The 25,952-nt window shown below is 42.5% G+C and overlaps 1 protein-coding gene across 2 annotated transcripts in view; it reads right to left on the bottom strand.

Moving 5' to 3' along the window:
• CUX1 (cut like homeobox 1) overlaps nt 1–25,157 on the bottom strand; it is a 270,867-nt gene extending 245,710 nt beyond the window's left edge. The window contains exon 1 of one of the 2 annotated variants that reach the window (XM_062592853.1): nt 24,924–25,146. In XM_062592853.1, the coding sequence (XP_062448837.1) occupies nt 24,924–24,986 (63 nt within the window). In that variant the 5' untranslated portion in view covers nt 24,987–25,146. Of the gene's footprint in view, nt 1–24,923 lie in introns of both variants that reach the window. The other variant, XM_062592854.1, reaches the window with a different exon arrangement.
• Nucleotides 25,158–25,952: the final 795 nt, after the last annotated feature.

The following is a 25,952-nucleotide window of genomic DNA, read 5'->3' on the forward strand; positions in this document are numbered from 1 at the left end:
TTGCGGTGCAATTGAGAGGGGCTAGAGCTCAGAGGGGCATGCAGGCCTCACTTTGCAACCTTTTGTTAGGCATCACTTAGCAGTCTGAACTGAGTTCTCTAACGAGTTTTGAAATGTTAAACAGTCTCTTGAAGTCTAAAGGAAAACAGCAAAGCAAAGATAATCAATGTTAGTATTTCCTTCAGGGAGGAGAATCCATCCAGTTTTAAATCATCCCCAAGAAAACTCTACTGTATTTTAAACATGCACAAATACAGAAAACCCAACCAGAAATTCAAGCAGTCTACAACAAATGGATGACCTTACTCTCTAAAATGAATGACACTCTAAACATATTCACTAGCTAAAAATACAGTAACTCTTCTCAAAATACACACCAGGCATCTTCGCAGAACCCTGCCCTCCACCCTAATCCTTCCCCTCCTCCCACTTTACTGTAAAATTTAGGCAGTCTTTAGAGGTTTGGAGTCTCACTGACTGCATTAGGATAGAGAAATGTTTAAGATCTCTGTTAAAAAAAAAAAAAAAAGAGTAATTAAATTCCTGAGTCTATATTTTCTTTAGTAACAGATGCTTCAACTGAAACCTGGATGAATGCAAAAGATGACTAAAACTCCTAAAAATTAAGAGCTTAAGAGCATGAAGTTTGTCATTTTACTGTGTTTACATTAAAGACTGAATCACCAGAATTCAAAGATGACTGAGATTATGGAAGAACCCATTACTTACCATCACCTAGCACATATCAACTAACAAAACCAAGCCTCTTGCCATCAAGAGAGGACCATCCATTGGCTGGAAGCATCATTCCAGATGACTGTTAGAACATGTACCAAGATGTTAACATGTGAAGACATTTATGCCTATATTACAAAACTCAGAACTTAACTCTATCAGTTGGTTAAAGCTATCTAAACCTTTTCATAAAAGGCATCTATAACAACAACAATAAAATCTAAGCATGCAGTGAGATGAACAGTAAGAACAGGCAATGAAGGGTTAGCAAGCACATTCACTAGTATGGGAGAACTCAGGAACAGTTGGGGCAGACATGCAACAACTAGATCAGTTCTACAATCTGTTTTTGTAAACGAAACAAAAATAGCAGGGCAGAGGAAGACAGGAAAATTGTTTCAGGGACTTGCTTCAGGAACAGCAAAGTATAAGACCAAAGAAGTAGAAAGTTTGGCAGAGATACGAGGCCAGGTGGTGGAATATGCAAAGAAGTAGACACATGGGCAGTGACAGACCTCATCAGGGAAAACAATTTTCTAGCAGATAAAGGCACCACAGAGAAAACAATTCTGATTTCCACCAGTACAAATGATAGGTAAAAGTATGCTACTGTGCCCTGAAGAGAGTGGGCTCAAAATTAATACACAGTTCCCATGAAGATTACAGATTTCCAAAAGAATAATTTACTTTTATGTGAACAAGTAGCTAATATAAAAATTCAAACTGACCGCTATCACCACTGCTCATTTCCACTGGAGGAAACAATATTTTCCTTACTCAAGGAGGAAAGGAGGGGAAAAAAGGAAAGAAGACACTGAAGTTATTCTTTTCCTTTTTCCTGCATTTCTTGCTCTAAATTAGTATTAATAGAAAACAGATAAACACTAGAGTAAAGTGACTTACAATTTGACTGGATAAGCACAAAACACCTTTAAAAGGCTGCACAATGTAAGAATCTTATGAACAAATAATAAAAAAAAAAAAAAAAGCAGCTGTTGCTGCTTTCTGCAAAATAGGCGGTACTTCCAACTAGCACATTCTTTCTTCAGTTCCTTGGTATGGTTCAAATCACACAAGCACCCAGATTATTCAGTACTTCTTTCAAAAGATGTTTGCTTGTAAGAATCATTAATCTTAATAACTAGCACTATTTCTGTATTACGGAAACACAGAACGGCAAGATGCTTCAAAATAAGGCAGCAAGAATGGGGGAAAAAAAAAAAAAAAACAGGTGGAAGAGCAGGCCAGATACCTGTTGAACTTGATGCCAATCCAATTAGCCTGTTTTGGCTTAAAACCAGACGATCATTTTTCAGCAGCTGTAGCAATGCATGGCATTTGCAGCTACGTAACATTTAGAAACTGCCATATGATTGTAAAGGTGTCTGAGAAGCCTCTCTCTGCTTAACGCTAATCGATTTACAGGCATTAACGCAGTGATAGTGTCCATGTCTGTGCAGTGCAAACACATCATTATACAAGACGCAAATTTTATGGATCAAAGAAGAGGCGAGCGCTGTCCTCCTGCGCTAAGCTGGTTCTCCGCATTTTATAAATGTCTTTTTGCGGTCAAGCCGAGGGTAAAAGCTCCACCATGTGGGAGAAGCCTAGCACTAGCCCAGGTGAACGCAGCGTTCGCTGGTGGTGGATCCACGAAGCATCACCCTCGCGGGTCCCACGCAACAGCACAGCCACTAAGATACTCAAAGTGCCCGGCAGCCCGTCCGAGGGTCTCGTGGCTCAAAAGTGATAAACGCCCCGCTCCATCTGTTGGTTTAAAACACATTATAACAGCAATATAGGCTCACGTATCGTTAACACCTGTCAATTACCAAAACTAGGTAGCTCAAAACACTTCTTATGCTTTTGTTTTGTGAAAGAGTAACTTTTTCCAGGGCTATGAATAATACTTCACGCTGCATGACTGAAAACGGTGAATAATCACAAAAAAGGAACTGTTCCACGTTACAGCAAAGAGACAGACTGCCAAAACAAACATATTATGGCTGCAAAGGAAAGTAATGTGTCTGTAATTTTAAACTTCGTCCACTTTAGTAGTTCAACAAGTTTTTATCTCACCCAAACAAGCAAAGCAGTAACATACAGCAAGTAAACTGCGTGATCCAGTGTGTACGTGTGGGAGCTAGAGACAATGCAAACAAAACGATAGCCGTGAAATTTCACGGTAAATCTACCTGCAAAGCCTAATACAGCTACACTAAGCAAGCAGGGCACTAATTCGAAGCTGATTTGTCAAAAATGTTTAAATGGGAGTACTAACAAGGCTTTCATTCTCACAAGTTGTCTCTCGACTCATCAGCAAGCCATTTTAAGAAAGAGATGATGAGAAAAAGAAAGATAATGTTGATTAAGAAAAAATATCAGCAAATGCTGACAAAGTTTCAGGACTGTATTTGCACCAGGAACAACAGGGAAGCATTAAGTGTTCTTCAGCATCAGAATAAATTTAAAGAGTGCATTGTCAAGGAAAATAATTGGGGAAAAATATCTTCCTTTTGGAATCTGAAGACATTCACCACAATTTTTTTTTTTAAAAAAAACAAGAGCCTAATCAGCAGACAGGGACTGGGATTTCAGCAGTAGCTACCGATTTTGCAGGAGCTTCTAGCAGCCCTATTTGAACAGCCACTCGATCTACCTAGTTGATTAAACACATGTGGGGAGGAGAAAAGGCAGTACTGTAGGTCAAGATGTGCATTTAGCAGGCATGCATTTCGAGCATGCTACCAAACGCTACCCAGATACAGATGATTCACAGCTGACGCGAGCAGAAGGCCAAACACTTCTGCCCTCACTATTTCACTCTACACAGAGTGTCATCAGGTAGGAGTCCGACACGGTGGATATCCAAGTAATGAGACAGCAGAATAAAGAACGATAATTGTTAAACAGAGGCAACTCTCCTGTTCTGGTGATGTACCATATAGGCGAAGCACTGAACCTGCTCTCTTCAGTATTTTATTTTTTAAAAAGGTAAAACAAAGATTTCAGAGGTAGCACTCTGAATAGCAGAAAAAAAGAAGAACATCTGTCTACCCTGATGCAGAGCCTTTATCCCTGCGGACAGCATTCGTCACCTAGACCACACTGGGTGGCTGCACTTACCAGCTTCTCACTCCTTCGCTACACCCCAGGCCTTTGGCACTGCCAACACGTTGCATGTAGGGGATCTGATCCAGCTAGGGACAAGCCACTAGGAGTCTGTCAAATGTGGGCAACAGGCTGACCATTGAAAAGTCCTACTCTGCGCGTGGGGCTTGTGGAGGCACCGAAGCTACCTGGCAGATTGAGACAGGTTCACAGTGTTTGGAGAAGTCCACGAAGGTTTTCAACACAGCGAACTGGCAGGATGCCATCAGCAGCAGCTCTCCCTGGACAGCCACGTTGCCCAGCATTAACGATACTGAAGCGAGTAGCTCCAGCTACGCACGTGAACAGCTCGGGAGGTTGCATCGGCAGTCCTGAGGACAGCTGCGCATCACGACCGATAGCCTACAAGCAGCCAGTTTCTCTGTGACTGTCTCTGCTGAGACACCCAGGTACAGAATTCATCCTAATTGAGCTCTCCCTATCTTGTTCCTAGAGCTGGATCCAAGCTGCTAAGTAGGTTGACTTCCAGGTATTTACCATTCAGTTGGATCCTCAGCACCCTGCGTGGGAAGGCAGGGGGAGAGCAGGGTGGATAAAATCAGCCTCTGTCATCGCTCCTGGGAACCTACTTTTATACCCACTTAGCCAGTTGGCACTAGCCAACCATATCTCCATTAATCTGAATTTATGTTAGTTCTGTCACTCACCATTATCTGTCAGTCACTCCTAAACCAGCTCTCTGGGAAACGCCCCAATTAAGCTCTAACCTTACTAAGGAAGGATGAAGCTAAATTTTAAGAATTAGTTTTTCCTTGAATAAGGCTGAAATAGAATTGAAGTTCTGATAAAGGAAAAAAAAAGGGAGGCTGTTCAAGTAGACATTGCATATGAGTAGCTGGTTCCCACCCCCCATACACAATCTTTTACAAAACTAGGTTAAACATTTAAATACCCATAAACAAACAAGCAAAGGCACAAGCTGTAGCAAGCAAACTGATCCTGACCTATCTGCTAAAAGACATGTCTGCTTTCAATGTCCAATCACGTCAACTGATTCTAACAGGATCAATGTTAACACTGACTTGGACCGGACTCCAAAGTCAGTTTATGGAACTTCATCCACTTAGGATACAGCAATTTTGTTTTTAAGGTACAAATGATTCTTTGACTAAGGTTTTTTTTAAAAAAAATATATGTTCAATTTTAAATTTACGTTCATTTTTACGCTCCGCAACTCTGGTGAGCTCATTTTCAAGACATGAATGTCTGAGTGCATTCACTGTGGAACAGTTTTCCACAACATCCCACCTACCTGTAACGCTTTTATTTGACCAAAAAGGAACAGTCACGTACAAATTTACTCTTGTTACTTCTACAAACAGAGGTAATCAACATTTTTCTTCTCATTAAAAAAGGTGGAACGCATCCTACAACATTCAGTACTCTAAAAAAAACGATTAGATGGACCAGGTCTCTAGTGCCCAATGGAAGAGACTTCTGCTTCCTTTTTCTAGGGCCAGAATCATGGTTGGTGGTAATGGATTTGGCTGTCAGCACTGTCTGAAGGGTATTCTTAGGTAGCTCTCCTAACTTTAGAGTGAATGCTTTGGTAAAATATGATTAAAAAAAACAATAAAGGAGAGAGAGAGAACATGCACGCCATTAACTTAACATTAATAAAACTTTTTTTTTTTAAAAAAAAAAAAAAAAGCTTGTAAATCATCAACTATTCACACACACAAAAACTAGAGAATGTTTGAGTAATGAGTAAAATGCTAAGGCCTCCATGCAAATGGAAGAGAAAACATTCAGAGACACGTGAGCTATTTTATGCCCCTTCTCAGGAATTACTATTATATCAGTATCTATAGCAGAACAGAAATGAATTCCAGTGACACACTATGTATTGCGGTCACCAGCATTCCTAAAGAAGTGAAATATTCATTACAGGTTTGACACCTAAATACCGACTTGCACTGATCATGCTTAACTTGTCAAATGTCTGATGATCCCAGAACAAGGCAGTATATTTATTATCAATCTTTTCAGTGGTCTGTAAGTTTGGGGTTCAAAATACCAAGTACTAGGGTATATTTTATTTATGTATTCAATGGCTATGGAGCATAATCTCTCGTCATTGTTCAAACTGCTTAATCTGCCTCAGCATTTAAAATTAAGTCGAAAAGAACCACTAGTGCTCTTAACTTTTCTTAAATTAACACTAATTGCACTGTTAAGCACTTTAACGACCTTATGAAGGAAGCCAAGTAAATCACTGCTCAAAAGTAAGTCCATACAACCACCCCCAAAACCCCACGCGCACCGAACAGAATGGCTGATGCTGCTGAAATGCAGAATGAAGATCTCTCATATCAAATCAAAGCAGAGGCTACTTCTACCATTTGCCCAGGCAACGAACTATGTCAACATCAGCTACTGTAACAGCGATATATTGTACGCACAGAGAAATGTGGACAGCACTGAAGTTATGCTGTCACGATTCTATTTACACCCTGTCCTGCAAGCAGGCAACTGATGTCATATGTCTGTATACAACAGAAACAAATTCACAACCTAGAAATTTCTCCTGGCAAAAGATCAACAGGCTGTAATGAGTACTGAAAACAAACCATCCAGCCTTTAGCCAGACCTCACTAATGCGACTACTTGGTCTATTAAACTAGGCTAAAAAACTGCTTCAGCTGCGAGTATGTCATTAATAGCTTCAGCAATAATTTGAAGCAAAGCCAGTGCCAGCGACCACAATCTTCTGATTTTTACACTAACTTATTTTATAGTGTCTGCTTTCTACATCTTACATAACTAAAGGATATACACAGGTGTGGTGGGCAAACAGTTTGACACAAATATTTTTGTGCACTTTAAATAAGTATACCTGCACCAACGTGCAGAACATTCAAACTTGTACATAAACAGTAGCATTTTGCTCACAAATTCCTATGGTAGCAACATACAGAAGTTGAACCAAATGTGGTTCAGACTGGCTCCAGAATAATAAGCATGTACTAAGAAATATCTGATATACCATGAAGGAACAATGAAATGAAATAAAGAAATTCCAACGTTTCAAACCATCTGTACATAAAAGCCTTGCTTCTTATATTCTTAGATCAGCTATAGCAAGCCACTAGCACCAGTGCCAAGTTTGGCAGCAGAGACTGTTTGGCCTGCCACCAACGAGAATGAGCTACCATGGCTTTTAGAATAAATTTTGCAGCAAACACCAAGAGGGTTGATCAACACAGACTATCACAGCTACAACAAGCCAACTAGTTTAAAAAAAAAACAGTATTTGCCATCCCACAGTATTTGATTTTATACTTGCATGAGAGCCTCTGCACTTTAAAACCAAAAAAAAAAAAAAAAAAAAAAAAAAGGAAAGTCAATAATTAACTTCTCACCATCCCTGTCTCACAGGGAGTGGTTTATCAGAACCACTCAATTAAACATGCTTTGAGTAACAGGACAAGTGCCTGCACACGGTGTCACCAAACCATCAGCTAATTCAGGACTTCACAGCCATATTCCAGCACATTAAAATCTGGCAGCAGAGAAAGGTGGCACGAGCGAACTGCACCACAAACTGAATCCTCAGGAACATTTTCTGAGGCACAGGTACACTCTCTGAAGGTCTCCCACGTCAGTGCGAGATGAGGTTTGCCTTCCCCCTTTTGAGACACTTAACAGGCCAACAGCGCCAAGCAACCCACGCTCATTTACTGTCTTCTCCAATTCCAATCTCTACCATTCTCCAGTACCCGGCTTTTCTCCCGGGAAATTCCATTGACCCTTTGAAGTCTAGCCTAAATTTCAAAGGCAGAAATACCAAAATATCCTTGAGGATAAAGATGCTGATGTAAAGAACATTGATTACCTCCAGTAATTTTATTTTCGTATTTTAAAGGGGCCCCAAAATAACTATTCACCACCTTTTGCTCTACTTGAGATTTTGAGAACAACATGCCTACCAGAAAGTCTAATTCTCTTAGCACTAAGAATTCTGCATGAGTGGAACTCTGTAGTTAAAAGTGATAAATAACACCTCTTCAATCCTGCAATCTCTAGACAAGAACTAATATATTAATTTGATTTGCAATGTTAAACTAGGATTTCTCAATCCTCTCTTAAAATCTTGCATGTTTTGCTAACACGTAAATAGCTGATGTAAGCTGCCTGGAAGAATTCAAGGCCTAGTTAGCACATGAAATTCAACAGTCTTAGTTATCTGATTTCTCCTGCACCTGCACTGTCACGAGAGTTTGTAAGTCTGGTATGGTTCTTGCATGTAGAATTATCAAATGGAACTTAGTAATAAGATCTAATACATCAATAGCTTATCCATCACATCCTGCAGAGAGTTTCACAGGACTCTCCGCTTTAGTAGGAAGTGCAAGATCAGCCCTAAACTGAAGGTACAAACCCACAATGCCAGATTTTTTTTCAGTATTCACGCAGCACTTAGCTGTTAAATCTGCAACATTAAGCAGCATTTTTTCACCCTTTTGTACAGTGTGTGTGTACATATATATATATACACATATATAAACAGTGCAAACTCATAAAAAGAAATGCTGTCTACAAGCTCAAGAACTTCTCCAAGCATCCTGTTCTCAACTGTACTATTAACCTACCATGTAATGAAATGGCCCCCAACACATCTTCTGTCAATGAAGTGGGCAGAATGTAAGTTTTTTTTAACTTATATATATACTTAATAAAGAGCAAGAGTAATTTCTAAAGTCTCAAATTAAAAGTACCAGAAAACAACAGAATAATCTCCTTTCCCCAACAAAGCATCTATTTGCACTTTAAACTGGGTGCATGTTTAACTCTCTTAGGAATTCTATTATGAGAAACTTATATTTTATGAGTCTACCAAAAAGGATGGTTACCAGAAGCATAATCACAGTTAGCAATAAAGGCTGACATGGAGTATATTTCTAAGCAATTATAGCAGGTGTTTTAAAGGCATAAAGCTAAAGAGTTATAAATCCATTTAGAGTCACAGATATGAAAAAGTAAAAGGCTACCAGAAGAGTCTACCCCCGACAACAGCAGAATATAGTGCTCCTCCTGCCCTACAGACCAAATCAGCTACAAGACCAACTCCACAACGAATTTTGGTCAGTCAAAAGAATATAGTATTAAGCAGTGAGGTACCATGATCATTAAAAATGAATTCAGCCTTCAAAGGAGGATGCAGCATACAGGTACACGCTACAGAGCTCAGAAAAATTTTACCACTTAAGGACTGCTAGATCTGCATTAAACTGCTGTTTCTTTTCAATTTAAACAGGGTTGCATGTGACACCTTTTATTATGTAAAGGCGTTTTCAAGAATAGTCTCTAATATTTGAGGGGAGAGCACCTAATGCTATACAAGCACTGTGGATTTCTCAAATCATGCTCCGCATCTTTATAGGAATTTGTACATGAAACCTATCTACAACATGGATTTGGTGGTGGAAATTCAGGGGAAGTTTCCTTGCCAACATAGCACGCATCTTTGCGGAACAGTCACCGGTTATCAGAATCGCCTATGCCAAGAGACAACACGAACTATAAATATGACTACCAGCTATTCCGCACAAGCCGGGAGCCTTCTGCCAAGCCCTCCTTCATGTTCTCTCTCACACAGACAAAGGCCTCAGAGCCATGGGACATCTGCCAGGGAAACAAATGAAGTTAAAAAACCAGAAGAACATGAACATGTACTAACCTAAACTTGCATGTTCTTTCTTCCCAATTCCTCCCCCCTACAAAGGGCACGTCCCGGCTTACCGTGCTCTTTTCCTTCTCCCAACCAGCCTTAACTCTGGGACCAACGTTTTAAAGTTTCCCTGCCTTTGAAAAAGTAATGTTCTTCCCCTTAAATGTTTTGCCAGATCTGGACCGCACCCTGCCTTCTCCCAAAATCCTGGGTGCTTGTCTCCTGTTGCACATAATCAATTATAGCACTTTCAGGTTTGTGTTTTGCATGGTGGGAGCTGATCCAAAAAAAGAGATTGTGCTTGTGTGAGCTTGTGTGTTTACACAAACATACATGAATACACACACACACACACAGAGCTTTATAAAATTGCTTTGTCTCCACATCTAGGGGATTTCCCCCAAATTATTTTTTTCACTTCTAAGCATATGATACTTGATATAGAGAGGTAGTTGAAAAATTTCCACTTACCAGGTCATTCTAATCACTCAGTATATGTAGGGAAAAAACAGAGCAGACAAAATCTTTGGTATGCTATCACCCCAAGAACGGACTACCAATTGTAACCCATAACTACAGAAAAAAATGCACAAAAACACTCAGCAGATACCTTCATTTCCATTCCCTATTTCACTCTCCCTGTTCTTATTCCCGGATTCAGTGTCAGACAGCAACTCTGATGTTTGACAAAAAAGGGATACGGCAGATTGCCCACCAGCCGCATCATGTGCTGCCAAGTGAGAAATACAAGCTTGGAAACAGTCTCGAGATTCCAGCCAGGACAGCAAGGCTCGAAGCATCACACAAGTGACATAACTACGCGTGGTGGGGAGAGGCTGCAGGGGACAAGGGAAGTTATTGCACGAAACAGCTCTAGAGGGCACGCAAAGGAGCTGCTCTCGGTACCAGGCAAGACAACTTAATCATTTAGAATTACCAAGAAATAACTGCAATTTTCTTCTTCTGATTTTTCATTTTTCAGCAAGTTTAACTGTAAAATCCCCCTAATTTTGTGAAGCTGAATTTTCCAATGCATTTTTACTTCCCTCTGTACATTCTACACCTAATGAAGAAAAATTAAGTACTGTCAAGTGACACCGCAACCAGCTTGCAGAGCGTTCAACAGAACAATAATCACCCTGCATCTAGTTCTCAACTTAGGACTCTTGTAGCATCTAAAAAGTTTACATCCTATGAAACACAAGAATCATCGTGTTAATTTGTTCAGTAGCTACCACAACACAGCGTGAATACATGTAGACAAATACTCAGTTTCTCTTCCGACAGCGTTTAGAAGACAGACATCAGCATAGCTGTTAACACTTTCCTTCAGAAAATATGTTTCGCCTGCCAGCAAACAAACAACAAAAGAACGTGTCATATCTGCAAAGTGAGCGAGAGAAATTATCAGGAATTAGCTTTAGAGTGCTGTAAAAAAGTAACAATAATCAGATGCCTGAGATCGCCCACAACACACAGCCGATGTTTAAGCCCGGCGCCTGCAGTCTTCCGCTTCCTTCTGCTCCTTCTCAATACCTACATCTCCATCCACATTAAAGGGAGGTTCTCTCCGATTCTGCTATTCAACAACAACCAAAGAAATCCGACTGTTAGCAGCTGGACTTGCAGTGGGAAACCTGGTGGCAAACACGATGGCTTACAACGGGTGCGCTACAAGCGCTTGTAAGCTAGAAAGGCAAGTGAGACGCAAGCTGGGAAAGAAAGCTGAAGCATAAAGTGGAGATAGAACTACTTGTTCAGAAACCTTCCCGTGAGTCAAAGAGCACGACTGCAGACAACTTGCCTGCTAATTTTAAGTACAACCTGGTTGAAAAAGAAAATCTGGAGCAAAATCAGTTATCTTTTCATTTAACTTTATCCAGCAACTGCTGCTAGGTTTTCAAATTTCAAATTCAGGAGCACAGAAGGAAACTTTAACCTGCAAACACTACAGGGGAGTATTTTTGAGTGAGACTTGCAAAATCTTGAAAACATTTTTAGTAAGTTCCATAAATTGTACTTCCAATTAAGGCTTAAATTTGGAGACTAAACACCTCTTTATTTGAGGGCAGGGAGGCTTAAATCTTTTTTGTATTAATGCTGAGCTATATCATCTGATATTTTTGCTATGACCAACCTATAAAACCTGTCAGCCTCACTCAGTTTACATAGGGCTCTAATTATGTTTAACTAGAATCTGAATGATCTAATTACTTAACATCTTAGAGCAGAAACTACTGAGGACATCTGGTTGAGCAACTGGCGAAGGAGTTGGAGAAATAAAAAGCCTGTTCTGTGCTCTGTCCAGACCCCTTGGAAACAGCTCTCCCACCACAGCCAGACTCTTTTTTCCATCCCACCTGAAATTGCTGCCTGCTGAAAACAGCCACCAAGAACAAGTCATCCACCGGTTCAGACGGCACAGTGAGGCAAAGAAAAGTTCTCCAAGCACCACAGGTAGGGTGACAGGGCCTTGAAGTTTTTCGTTTTACTTTGTTTTCATCAGATGAAAACCCAAATTACTCTGTTTCTGGGATTCTTAAGAAATCTGGAAACCAAAGATCATCACGAGTGCTAGAATTGATGTCAGCTTGACTACACCAGCGCCAGCAGGAAGCTCTGAGAGCAACCAGCCCTTACAGATTGCAAACGTTTTTGACTATCATGTTAGCTGAAGGGAGCAGATTTTTTAAGCAAAACCAGTGAAAACTCCACTGGGGTGCTGTGAAGACATTCATATTGACAGCACTAACGTTAAACTGGAAACAACCAGAAATACAAGCTGAAGGATCTTTTTTGGACTTGAAGCACTTTGCTAAAATGGTTTCCGTAATGTCAGTCCTGGTCGGAGTCTCTCCCTCAGACTTGGCCATCTGCCAAGGCGATATCGTACTACCTGAGGACTGTTCAAAGAAAAGGGTGCCTGAAACACAGGAAACTGCTATCGTGACCCATATTGTGCAGGCATGTTCCCACTTTGATCTTTTTTTCCTTGAAACCACAACGTACTGTACCCAACAGATTAACCTGACGCGGTCAGAGAAGAAATAAAACCTAAGTTCTGGTTAAAAACCCAGTTAAGGCTGCCGTTTTCTGCCTTTACTTTTGCTTAATGAACAGATGGAAACCAGCAATAACCATCTGTGTAAAACAGCAATAACTGTAGAGCACAATAATTTCACAAAAATACGCTAACAAGGTCAGATAACTGTTTCTTTAATTGTCTATTGCCCACAACCTTTTTCAAAGACTTCAGATCAAAAATAAAACCAAACCAACTTGTGAAAGATCCTTCGGCACGTTCTACAACACCACAGTTACATTTCATACCCTGGGAAAATTCTCGTTTGGGAAATGAAATTCTGCCTTCCAAGACATTCTTTAGTTTCACATGGAAATACCCCTCACTCCTCCCGGTGACCTGTCCAGTAGTTAATATCCAGCTTCCCCATTCCATAACAAAATCGATTATCCCTAAACAAGCAATAAAAATAAACCATTCCTGCATGCGTAATAGAGCAAATGTTTGGGAATCCTTCAAGAGCAAAGCCACTCCATTAATAATCCTATATTTTTATATTCCTTGCAGCTGAAAAATCCAGTTGAAACGTTACAGCCACCTTTTCCCAGAAAACCAACTACTGTCACACCGAGGATACAGTATCGGAACACGCCCGAAGTGGGGGGTCCCTGCAAAAAGCAATGATCCTGTTACAGCTGTTTTGCTTCAGTTGCCGAGCTGGTAAAGGATGGCCTAATTCAATAGAAAGATCTGAGAGGTTTTTATTAGGTCTCCAAACTGGTGTAACTGACAGTTAAACAAACAAAGCGTCAGGCCTTAAGTCAGCATTTAGAAAGTAAATTTATAATGAAGAGCTGACAATCAAGAAGCCTTACAAAGAGGCTGCTGCCAACCGGCAGCATGTTAGAAACCAGCTATAGAATTAACATTTCTTACCATTGAAATTAACTTCACAATTGGTTGCTGAAATGCTGATAGCAAATAAATAGGGCGTAAAAACACTGTGATATATGACTGCTTTTTGCCATGACATATCTAGAAGCAAATAACATAAAGAGCAACGAATGCCCTAAAACAATAGAAGTAGGTGTTTTTTCTAAAGCAGCCGTGCCTGCTAGGTTACCAGCTGCCATTTAATCTATCTGCACAAAACCAAAGTTCACTTAAAAGACGAAAAATAAGATTAATATCTGTCATCATCTGGTATCAGGAGCTTCCACATTCGCTTATGTGGTCAAAGCCTATGATGTTAAACGTTTCCCTACCATCACCTTTCACCAGGAAAGGTCCTAAATGGTATCAGAAGTTGCAAACCCACAAGGCTTAAGCCATAACAACCTTTGGCATAGAAGGCAGCAACCAAATACAGAAAGCACCTTTTACAACAGTGGGAAAAGACCACACTGAACGACAAAGTAGAGCTGCCCCTGTCTCCCGACTAACTTTTAAGACTCTGTAGTGAATTTATCTTTAAAAGATGACACCTACAATAGCTTTGGGGCCTTAGTGTCCACTTTCTCAGATTCCGAAAACAATCTGAACTACCAAGTTCTTTTTTTTTTTTTAATCCCATCTAAAGTAGGTTTTCACAGTTCCAATTTTGGACTTCGAGTCCCATTTGCAGGACAGAAAATCCCAGATAGCGACATTAATCAAGTTTTACTTAGCATGGTATAAGACATGGCACATTAAAGAACTAGCTCTTCTCAGGATATGCCAGACTATCTCAGATGGTAACGGACTTAAATTTATTGTCTAAAATACACTGATCGCAGCAGAGTGTGTGTGAAATTGTAATCATTCATGCTGTATTGAATATAGCACCTAAAAAAAGTGAGTTCTAATTTCAAGCGTTTATGGTATGCAGCACAAGGATAGAGAGAAACAAGTATCAGAAGCTACGTAGCAGAAGAAAGCAGCTTTGCAATACAGCCTTCCGACTGCGGGGCAGACCAAGGCTCCATCTGTACATACTTAAGAAATATGATTTATTTTTCATGCTCTTGGTGAGCATGAAAAATATAGAACAGTGTTTTATACATAGAATCAAGAGCATGACTTTGTAAGACCATTTCATTTGATTCACCTCCTGATTTAAAATAGGCAGGGAAATAATCTCCGGTCTCGCAGGGGCTGAGGACTTCAGCGACACACACAGCACCCATAGCTCAGAGGATCAAGGCTTGGGCTCGAAAAGTTTAGCTTCGTTACAAGAACACACAAGGTAATTTCCTGCAGACTGATTATTCTCCCTCCTTACCAACCAGATACACAATATCTGACGGTTCTTACATTGAGGGGAAGCAAGAGAACACCGGCTCCATGAGTTTATCCCTACAAAGCAGCAAATACTGACTCATTTTTTGGACTTTGGGAGAGGAAAAGAAAAATATTTCAGAATTCAAGAGCGGTAATTTGGAGTATAAAGTGTATTTGCTTGAGAAAATGAGTAGGGTGTTGTGAACAGCAATGGAAAGATGAGCTAAAGACACAATATTAGCAAGTTGCCCTTTTCCAACATCCTAAGAATTCTGATAGCAAGACTCCACGCCAAAGAAAACGTGTAGAAACCTATAAGCAAAAGAGAACTAGAGCTCCTGAAAGAGACAGGACAGAGCTGGGAGGAAGGGGAGAGAGATCAGTGCACTTGGAACATTTTTCTTTTTTTAAAATCATCCTCCTCTCAATTTTTCTTTTTAAATATATCAAACACTTCTTGTGCTCACATAAAAGAAACTAAGATTGCAATTGTGTAAGCAACTCTGTACAGAGGTCTCTCCACAGAAAAATCAATCGCAAGACTACTGGCTCCTTGTTTTTAAATGTTTAATATTATCCCATCTCCACAATTAATATTAGAAAAGCTACTACGCTCATACCAGACATACCAAACCAAAGTTATTTGAGTGCTATCAGCATTAACACACACAAAAGTTGCAACATAAAAATAGATGGGCAGTTTGCTGACAAAATTAACATTATCATATTTCAGATCGTAGACAAAGGGTACATTTTATTTATATCTGAAAACGAAGCAAACATCTCTGATAATATACCGAATGTACTTTGCTGTGCATATGTAATAAAATGTGTAAATATCCAAGTGAAAAATAATTACAGACAAAACATTCCACGTTTTAGTTTTATTAAGCTACTCCAATGACAGTCGTATTTCACATCAACTAAACAAGAGACAGCGCAGAGTTGACTGCAAACAAGAGGTAAAAGAAAACAGTGAGTAGTCAGTGGACATGGTAGAGTATCAGCAGAGTAAGTGTCCAGAAATTTGTCTTTATTCCCAACTTCACCACTGATCCATGTTCAACTCCTTCCCACCAATTAAAGGGCTAAGACTGTGCACGTGTTAAAAATGAAGCACGTGGGCTAATGCTTCCCTGGGTCAGGGCCTCCATGTGGCACTGAGCAGGGATAAAGCTTATTTGCCTTTGGGAAGCTCGCAGAGCCCCACTCGAAGCGGTGCTGGCTACGCGCTCAGAGCAGCACCTTCCCCGGCTAATAGCTGCTCAGGAAGTGAGCGCATGCAAAATGAGCAGGCGATCAATACTTCCGATGGCACAAGTAGACATCTAAATCATAGCCTCTATCCCTGCTGACTGTCTTAGCCTAAAGGTATCAATACTCAGACTACAAAAACTGCACAGTTTGGATAAAAGACAGAAAGTGCTGTAAGGAAAAGGTTCAACCTACCACATCATGTGTGTTCTGTGAATAAAGAATTTTAGTCTCCCGATATGAATCTCACAGTTTGCAGAAAACCACTCCATGCGTACCTCTCTTTTGCCATTTGGGGGGCTTGGGCATTGCAATTTATAGTCATTACAACCCCCAGCGAGCGGCTTGGATAAAGGCCCTCCAAACTGCCCAAGATTCTCATTTAACGAAACCGTGTTCCTGAAACAGGGAACTGTTTCAAACTTACGGCTGCAGTTAGCCAAAGATTGCAGTTTTAAATGACGCAACCACAAACTACAGAACATTAAATTCAACGTTTATATCACTGCACACGTATAATGTAAAATTTAAGCAGCCTTTAATATATAATAAAATCAGAAGGGAAATTTGATAAATTGCATATCTTGCCTTCAAACACTATTCCAGAAAGCACACAGGGATGTTTTTAAAAAAGAGCGTATGACTGAGTTATACCTCTACAACTGTTTGTGGGAAACGCTTTCTCCCTGGGATATGGCACCAATCATCAACAGTACTCTTATGACATCCAGCTGCTCAGGTATTTTTCCCTCACATACATTTCTACTGCTTCTAACAACAAGCATGAAAAACATCTACAAAAGAGCAGTAGTATATCCTCTGTCGTCTCTACTGAGAAAGCAAACAAACGTACAGAAAGATGCAACAATAACTAATTCTTTTTTTTTTTTATCCACAACACAGAATTAAGTAGCAGCAATAAAGAATAGTAAGTCCTAATCTTATATCTCAAAGTGCTTTACAAAGAAGGGTCAGAAGCATTATCATGTTTTCCAGATGGAGAAATAAATGAGCAGAGGCTGAGTGACATGCTCAGAGGCCCAAAGCAGACCCATAGCAGAGCTGAGGACAGACATGCATCAACAGCTAACAAGACTGAAACTCCCAACTTATTTCAAAGTCACTATTACCTAGTAACTATCAATCAAACTGAATTGGAACCAATTAAAGGCTTTGTATGTTAGTAGCAGTCCCCACCAAGCATTATTCCCAAAGCAAGCACATAGATTTTTGATGAACTGATGCATACCAGTTTAAGCACCTTTTGGTGAGACAGATCTTTCATTTTTCTTAAAACAACAGCAACATCATGCAACTTCAACTGCCTAACGGAGGTATCAAAGAGGGCAGACGGAATCAGACTAAACACATCAAAGCTCTATTGCTTTGCACTATCTGCAGCACTACATTTTAGCTGTGTAGTTTAGTTTCCATAAAAATAAGCCAGAACATTCTCACACAAAAGAAAAAGCCTTTCTGCACCTAAGATACAACTAGTATGAATCTCCATTTAAAAAGAAAGAAGTCAAAAGCTATTAAGTCACTTTTCAATTTCTTTCTAAGAGCAGTGAGAACGTATCTACGTATCAAAATACCTGAAAAGACAATCCAGTGATTAAAAAATTATTTAACACTAACACGAACATAAGACCTGCTTGTCTTAGGACAATACTAAAAGATGTGTCAGCATGCTCTGAAGCCATACCATCACCCTGGTATCTGATGTAGGAATCTTCCCAGGATGTTCCCACAAGAACTGCTTGGTGGTAAACCCCAGGCTATCCTTTTACAATATCCGTGAGCACAGGTGAGCTGCATTTGATTGCAACACCACAACCAGACATATGCTGGGAGACCCTCCATGCTCCCCAGCTGCACTGCCAAATATTTATATATGTTCTAAAATAAGCTCTCCTCTTCTCCCAACTGCAGTGTAAGGAAGAAGTTTCATTTCCAAGTCCTAGGCTTATGCTCACTCCTTAACTCCTTCCTTTCTTCACCACTTCCCTCTAACCCATCCAGTTCTTAGACAGTGTCATTTCCCTCCAACCCCCCCCCCTTTTTAATTATTTTTACTTCCCTGCAATGTTATAGTCCTTCAGCTTGTCACAGATGAGCCACAGACTGAGGCCAACATTTCTCAGCAAGGAAAGAGCTGTCACTTAAGCATCAGATGTGATTCAGGTTCCCGGCACAGGCACATGCCCCACCAGGGCACGATAGCACACCAGCATAGGACCATCCTACCTCCCTAGCTCAACTGAGGCTTCAAAATTTTAGCAGGAATTAAAGCACAGTTTAGTCTCACCTGCATAGCTGCATGCAATCCACTTCAGGGCACTCCTGATCGTTAACCAAATGCAGGACCGCTGGATTCAATCAAATGAAGGGCAGATCTCCACTGCAAAATTAGTCCAGCCATTTACCAGTACTTTGACCTAAATTTTTCTATCACTCACATATAGAAACCTTCTGGCACTTCTAGATGCTATTAAGTCCAGTTTTCATTAAAGTATGTTTTCATAAAGTTAAAACACGAGCAACAGGATCTGCCCTGCACTGGTTTACAAACTCATCTGAAAAAGCCTCTGCGACAGCTATGGCCTGCATCATTACATGCCTTAAAAACCTCAGAGCCAGATCCACCAAGATATGTGGGAATTTAAAGCATCTAAATAGAGGAGCTTAAATATCTGTGTGAATCTGCTTCTGAGCTTTTTGAAGTAAGGGCAATCTTTATCTCTGTTTTTCCAGCACAGATCGCTCTGGATCCATAAACCTGATCAGGAAGCAGACAAGTACCCAGCCAACTCTCCTCCCTCCACCTCTTAAAATGAAAGCATAACTCAACTCTCACAGGAAACTTCCTTATTATCCCATATGCAGACTAAATTATTCCAAGGCAAGGAAACAAGTAAATTACCAGGAAGGCAAACAGCTTTATTAGAAGACATTAGTCTGAAAGACTCAAGCTTCAAAACTATGTCTGGTGTAACACATCAGCACAGAACCATCGGATTATCTCCCTGCTTTAACGTCTTCATACCAAGAAACAAATTTATTTGTGCTGAAATACTTACTCAGTAAGTCACAGACTTGACCAAGCAATAGCACAGTATGAACTGCTGGACCCTGCTACAGTTAAAACATGACTCAGGGAACAGTTGTGGATTCAGTACAAGTTCTTTACTGCCTACTACTTTCTAAGCAATGCAAGTATTAGCTGACAACAGGGAAGACCACTGTTACATCCAACAAGCTACACCCAACATTCGTACACTTTGTGTTTAGTCTTCTGTAAAAACTTAACTCTGTCAACATTCAGTTATTTATTTGGATTTCTATGTTCTTTGCAACCCAAACATTGCAATATATTGTTTTTTCTAATTATAGTTAACTACAGAAATGACTGAAGTATTTGCATTGTCAAACCACAGAAAACAAAAACTAGTGAAGAACATACATTCCACAAAATGAGTAAGATTTGTCTTATCTTTACCAATTAATAAATCCCATAAATTAATGATATTAACTGTTCCTGTAGTGAGGTCTGATTTTCTTTCATCCTTGCTGTAAATTCAACACTACATCTAAAAACCTATGCACGAACACTCTTGTACAAATCTCTTCTGTCCTAGAGTTCTTGTGTTCTGCAAACTATTCCCTTCCATCTTTCTCCCACTCAGCTTCAGGTCTTCTTCCCCACTCCTTCACCTGTGCAGGAATACTGCCACTATACTCTGCATCCATAAAGTGCTGCATTTTCAGTATTTTGCCCACGAAGTATGTGGGAAACAGCCCAGTACTAGTAAACACCAGGATGTAAAGAACACATACAAGAGAAACTTAACACACACAAAATGGGAATATCCCCCCCACTTACATAAAAAGAATCCTGAGTCAATTGGCATTGCCAGCTTAGTGCTTTTAAAAAACCACTAAACATGCATATATGTATCTGTTCTGTATCCTGTAAGTAAACTGCCTTTATTGTCAGCTTTAGTGTGATCAAACTGAAACTTGGGATTAAGCATTTTCCTACATCCACTTTTTGCATTACAAATCAGCTAGCAAATAAAGAATAATTGTTCACTGGAATTTTAGACTGCATATAATTTGTTTCTATAACAGATGTTTCATCCATTACTTATTTGGTATTGTTATATACAGCCAAGAAGTGCAATCTTTGCTCAGAAAAATCCCAACTGTTATCATAGTCTGAGTCCTCATTACTGCATTTTTCGATAGATTATCCAATTAACCACAAACTTGGTGTAAGAGCAGACTAATTGAAATACAGACCACTTCTGCCATGTTTCAGATGGACAGTATTTCATCTGAGGAAGAAGGGAAGAGGAGAAGAGAGGCAGAAGATTTTACAAATTCCTTTCCATGGAGCAGGATTCAAGGAATCCTACGAAGGCCAAATTGTCCAGCTAGAAGTACAGTCAGAGGCCTTTCTTCCAGCATGCCATGCATGCCGGTTGTCCAGGGACACCACTCTGACCTCTAGAAAAAGGAAGGCTTTGGCTTTTGGGGGGATATGATGATAGCTATTAGAGCAGACTGGAAGCAGCTCCCTGTCTTCCAGGTATTTACACCCCTGGAAGTTTTTCGTATTGCATCTTCTCGCAGAACTACCGTGCTGCTTTCACTTTGCATCTCTGATCAGCTTGGGGGGGGGGGGAGCAGAAACATATTTGCAGCAGCTACAGACTCTTTTCTTGATGTACATTTAACTACCATTATAAATAATAAGAGTTTCTGTCCTAAAAGTACACAATGCTACAAATTCTACAGTGACTTGTATGGATAAACAAAACTAACACTAAATGTGACCGCTTAATTCCATTTTTGATAAAGCATGTTCATTCCTTCACTAGAAGCAAATCAGCTCGTCTTCTGGTACAATCAGATCCAGCTAAAATGATGCCAAGAATTCCACCTGTTTTTAATTAAATAATAGGATGGCTTCAGTATTTAAATGCTACTCATTACTACTTAGTTTTTTCAGACTTTGTTACAAATTTTATGTTGTAAGATCAGTGGTTTACTTAAACAATTAGTTGCAGCATACAAAGAACTAATACTCCATCCTTATTTTAATCATATATGACACAATACTGGGATGCGATTTAAAAAGAAAGAAAGAGAGAAAAGAAAAAAAGGCACAAGCAAGTGCCTTTTAGATTTTACCTCTCTAGTTTGACAGTATCAAGTTACATAGTTCTGTTCAACAGCAGTAAATAACTGCATTTGTTTACTAGTATGTGTGCCTGTCCTAAAAAGCTATGATGATATTTTGAGATTCGTGTTTATTGTCAAAACGTTTCAACACATAGTTCATTTAGTTTTCAGAGAGCATTAACTTTTTCCATTCATCCTGCAGATTTGACTGAGAGCTGAGACTCAAGCTAGAGCTATGCATAAAACATCGTTAGTCAAAAAGGTACAGTAGGACCAACTGTGTCCTCTACAATACATACACTCACAAATATCAACCAGCATCTTAAATAGCACTGTACGCTGTACCCATGGGAACATTTGTTCTCTTGTCTACAAGCACAGGATTGTTTTTATGGAGAAGGTGATGGTGAACGAGTGACACCAAAAACTACAGCCTTGAAACAGGACCGCACAATTCCAGGTAACCTTCATCCCACATTATGTCAAGCCTAGTCAGATCGCACAACCGTCTCCAAACAAGAGATGCAGTTATACCTCTTCAGGGCAACAGCATTTCTCCAACGATTTAAATCACACGTATTGTCACCATAGTCAGTGTTTCCAAGGATCTACCCTCTCTACACACTACAACCAACTGCTGGCAAGTGATCAGATATGGGTCCTCCCGCAACTATGTGGCAAAAAGATGAAGAAAATGATGTCATGCTGCTTTCGGTATTTTTTTTGGAAATAAAACTAGAAGAAAGATAACTAGAAAAATGGGTTAAATATTCATCTGCATGCACTCTAAGTGCAGTCTCAAGTGAAGAGCCATCTTTGATACCTGTAGAAAACTGCCAATTTTGTGTCTCATATTCCATTTTTGAGCAGACCTTTTTGTTCTTTTATCCACATTTTGAAATATTTAATCCTGCTCTTAATTCTTGAAATCTTTCTTCCTATAATTATTTATTTCCTTTCACTAAGTAACTTCTTATTTAAAAGTCTTAGACCCTAAAGTGTTTATGGCTCTTTTTTTAATTAATATTGACACAATCTTGAGAAACCTGCTGCTTAATATTACAGGCTGAAGCTCATCAACAGTTAAATGTCTTCTTCTAACAGACCGTAGAAGAGGAAGTTAGAAGCAGACAGTGTACATGTCATTCTACTGCCAGAAATATGGGACTAAACAGTCTCATCCTCAGCTTCTTACAACTTTAAGCAGAAAGACAACAGCTTTGAAACCAGCTAGATGCAGAGTTACAGGAGTTCTGCTTGACAGAGCACAGGTGGAACTATGTTAAACATAAATCCTTTAGCTTTTCCCTTGGCATAGAGTAACAAAAGTGCAGACAAAAGCTTTTTTTTTTTTTTTTTTTTTGGTGTGTGCAATGCCATACTCTAAATGCATTAGGGCAAATGAACGATGGGGGGGGGTATCCTGGACAATTCTGTAAGACTGAACTTCATACTCTGTAATGACAGTTTTTATAGCATATTGCTTCATCTGCAAGTGGGAGTAAATATTGCACTACCTCTTCATGCAGATGGGTGGATTAAAAAATAAATAAAAAGCTAGTTTGAAACAAATTAACTATTCAGCATAGAGATGAAAGGTGATCTCTACCTCTTGGTCACTCCACAGCTCTCCAAAGAGAGACTGCGCACAAAGTTCCTTGTACATAGACTGCTTAGTGCATCTGCCAAAAGGTGAACAGCCTCAACCCACGAAACATAAATAGTCAGAAGTCCTCAAACCCAGGTAATGAGTATTGTTCAAACAACTCGAAGCTAGCAATACCAGAATGCTTCAAAGGAAAACCTGCAAGCTGTTGAAGTCAGACTGTCACATTTAGTCTGCCAAAATGAGATGAAGATTTGTACGGTGATACTCCACAACAGGTTTTACAGTATGCACAGAAATTAAATTATGATAAAAGTGAGCTATTTTTTCACTAAAAACAGAACAGAACAATCTATCAAAATGCCATTTGGCTGCATTCATTACATTTTAGAATTTAATTTACAAGATAGATACTTTAGTGTAATACGTTTTAATCAATAAGCATTTCTGAAGGCTTTATTTTTATGGGAAATATTTAGACTTTCTCCATGCTAAATGTAACATCGTGGAAGTGACGTTAGGAGTGTTTATTTTTCTACGCTAAAGCAAGCACAAGCAGATATTCACAGAGGCAAAAGCAAAAAAACTCACAATTAGAGATGTCAGACCTTGTTTAAATACATCTTAATTTAATCCATTTTATTTTATACAATTCTACATCTGGATCTCATTTTCCTGTATTCCTGTCGGTATTCCGGGTCACTATTAAGAATCCTTTCAAGTTAGGAAAGTTCAGCCAAGTCTACCTTAATCCAAAACCTTTAAAAGAAACAATAAAACACGCAAGGAGGGGAGGGGGGGCGGACTGAAAAGCCTTCGCCAGAAGCGCTACTTTACCCCGCAGCGGCCCGTGCACCTGAAGGCCAGGAGGGACCGGGCAGGTCCGGCGCGGCGCGGCGCGGGCGCAGCGGGCTCCGCGCTGCCGGCGGCCGCCGCAGCCGAGCGCCGGGCGCGGAGGGGCCGGCAGCGCTGCCCGGCGCCGGCACCCGCCAGGCGTTTGACATCTCCCCCCGCCCCGCTCCAGCCTTATCTGTACCCGAGCGGCTGCGTGGATCGGCGGACGCGCAGCCTCCGCTCGCCGCCCGAGCGCCAGGACTCTCTCCGGCGGCGCTGCGGGCCCCCGCGCTCCGGCCGCCGGACCCGGCGGCGCCGCCAGCGCCGGGCGGCGGGAGAGGCCGCCGGGGACGCGGGACCCCCCGCCGCCCGCGCGCTCGCCCGGGCCGCGCTCTCGCCCCGCCGCCGCCGCCGCCGCCCCCCCCGTCACGGCAGCCCCCCGCCCCGCCGGCGGCGCTGCCCCCCCCCCGCCGGCGCCGCGAGCCGAGCAGACGCCGCCGGGGCCCCCCTGGCCGGCGGCGGCGGCAGGCGCGGGGGGGCCGCGGCCCGCGGCGGCCGGGGCAGCGGCGGGGGAGCGCCCGCCTCGCCGGCACCACAGCGCCCCCAGCCCCCGCCGCGCCGCGCCTGCACGCCGCGCGCGGCCGGCTCCCTGCGCCCCCACACAAAGTCCCAGCACTCGGTAAACTTTCCGCGGCTGCCGGGAGGAACGGCGGCGGCGGCGGCGGCGGGCAGCCGCGGCGGGCGGCGCGGCGCGGAGCGGCGGCGCGGGGAAGCAGCGGCCGCCGCCCGCCCGGCCGCCGCCGCCGCCGCGGCTGCCCCGCACGGCCCGCGCCGCCGCCGCCGCCGCCGCCGCGGGGGAAGGGGAAGCGGCGGAGAGCAGCCCGGGACGGAGCGGGCGAAGCGGCGGCGGCGGCCCCGGCAGCGCCGGCTCCGGCGCCATCTTGGGCTGATCGATGAATTGAACAAAGAGGATCAATTTCCGATGGGGCCAGTGATCAATGGCGGGGGGGGGCGGAGGGAGCGGAGCGCCGCGGCCGGGCGGAGCGGGGGGTTCCCTTTAGGCGGCGCGGGCCGGCAGCGGGAGGAGGAGGGGGAGGCCGGGCCCGAGGGAAGGCGGAGAAGGGAAGGCGGGGGGGGGGTCCGGCGGCGCGGCCCGGCCGGTGCGGCGAGCGGGGGAGCCTGACCTGCAGCTGCTGTAAATCAAAGCGCTTCCAATATTGAAACATCGATCCCACATTGGCCGCCATCTTGAGACATATTGAGACAGAGTGAGCGGCTGATAGAGAGAGAGGGGCTGGAGTTCGGGAGCCGGGAGGGAGGGGGAGGGAGGGAGGGAGGGAGGGGGGCAGGGGAGGGAGGCGGGTTGGGGAGCGCCCAAATCCCGGCCTGGAGCCCGCGCCCGGCGCGGAACACGGACTCAGCCCGTGCGCTCGCCAAGGGGGGGGGGGGGGAGGAGGGGGCACGGCGCGCGCGCGCTCCCGCGGCGGGGGGCGGGGCCCCCCCCGCGGCGTGGGGCGTGGGGGGGGCCCCGCGCTGCCCCCGCGGCGCCGGTGCCGCCTGCCCGAAAGGCGGCGGCGCTGCCGGCGCAGCCCCGCGGCGGGCTCGGCGCGGGCGGCGGAGCACCGAGCCCGACGGGAGGGGGGTTACAGCCCTCGCGGGCAGCGCGAGCCGAAAATTAGGCAAACGGCGAGAGCTTGGGGGGGGGGCGGGGGGAACGACAGCGAAAAAGTGGCGTTTCGAGCCGGCCTGATTCACTGTGTCCGGGGCGGTACGAATAAGGCTTTAAAAGAGATTTATTTAAATGCGGACCGGCACTTACTCATAGGGTTAGTGCCGCTGACCGCTGCCTCGAAGGGGCCGGCTCACCCGAAGGCTGGAAAATCAGATCATGGCTTAGCGCGGCACGGCCATGGAAACGGGGATGAGAGGGATGAAACAACTTATTTGCTTCTAAACAATAATGTCGCTATAAATACAAACATTTCCCTTGTTCCCTTCCTGAAAAGCACACAACCTTGTACCAGGCTCATCTCTTAACAAAATAGGGTACGGAATCAGTCTGTAAATACATTATCAAAAAAAAAATAGAAACAGTTCTTATTTTCTTACTGGGAAAGCAGCAAAATACAGTCTGTACCTGTTCCCACTGAAATCAATAAGCTGCATTGTATTTTTTTTTTCCAAATGCTGCTACTTTCACTGTTTTGCACTTC

Source organism: Rhea pennata, chromosome 20 (assembly GCF_028389875.1).
Source record: "Rhea pennata isolate bPtePen1 chromosome 20, bPtePen1.pri, whole genome shotgun sequence".
Lineage (NCBI taxonomy): Eukaryota > Metazoa > Chordata > Aves > Rheiformes > Rheidae > Rhea > Rhea pennata.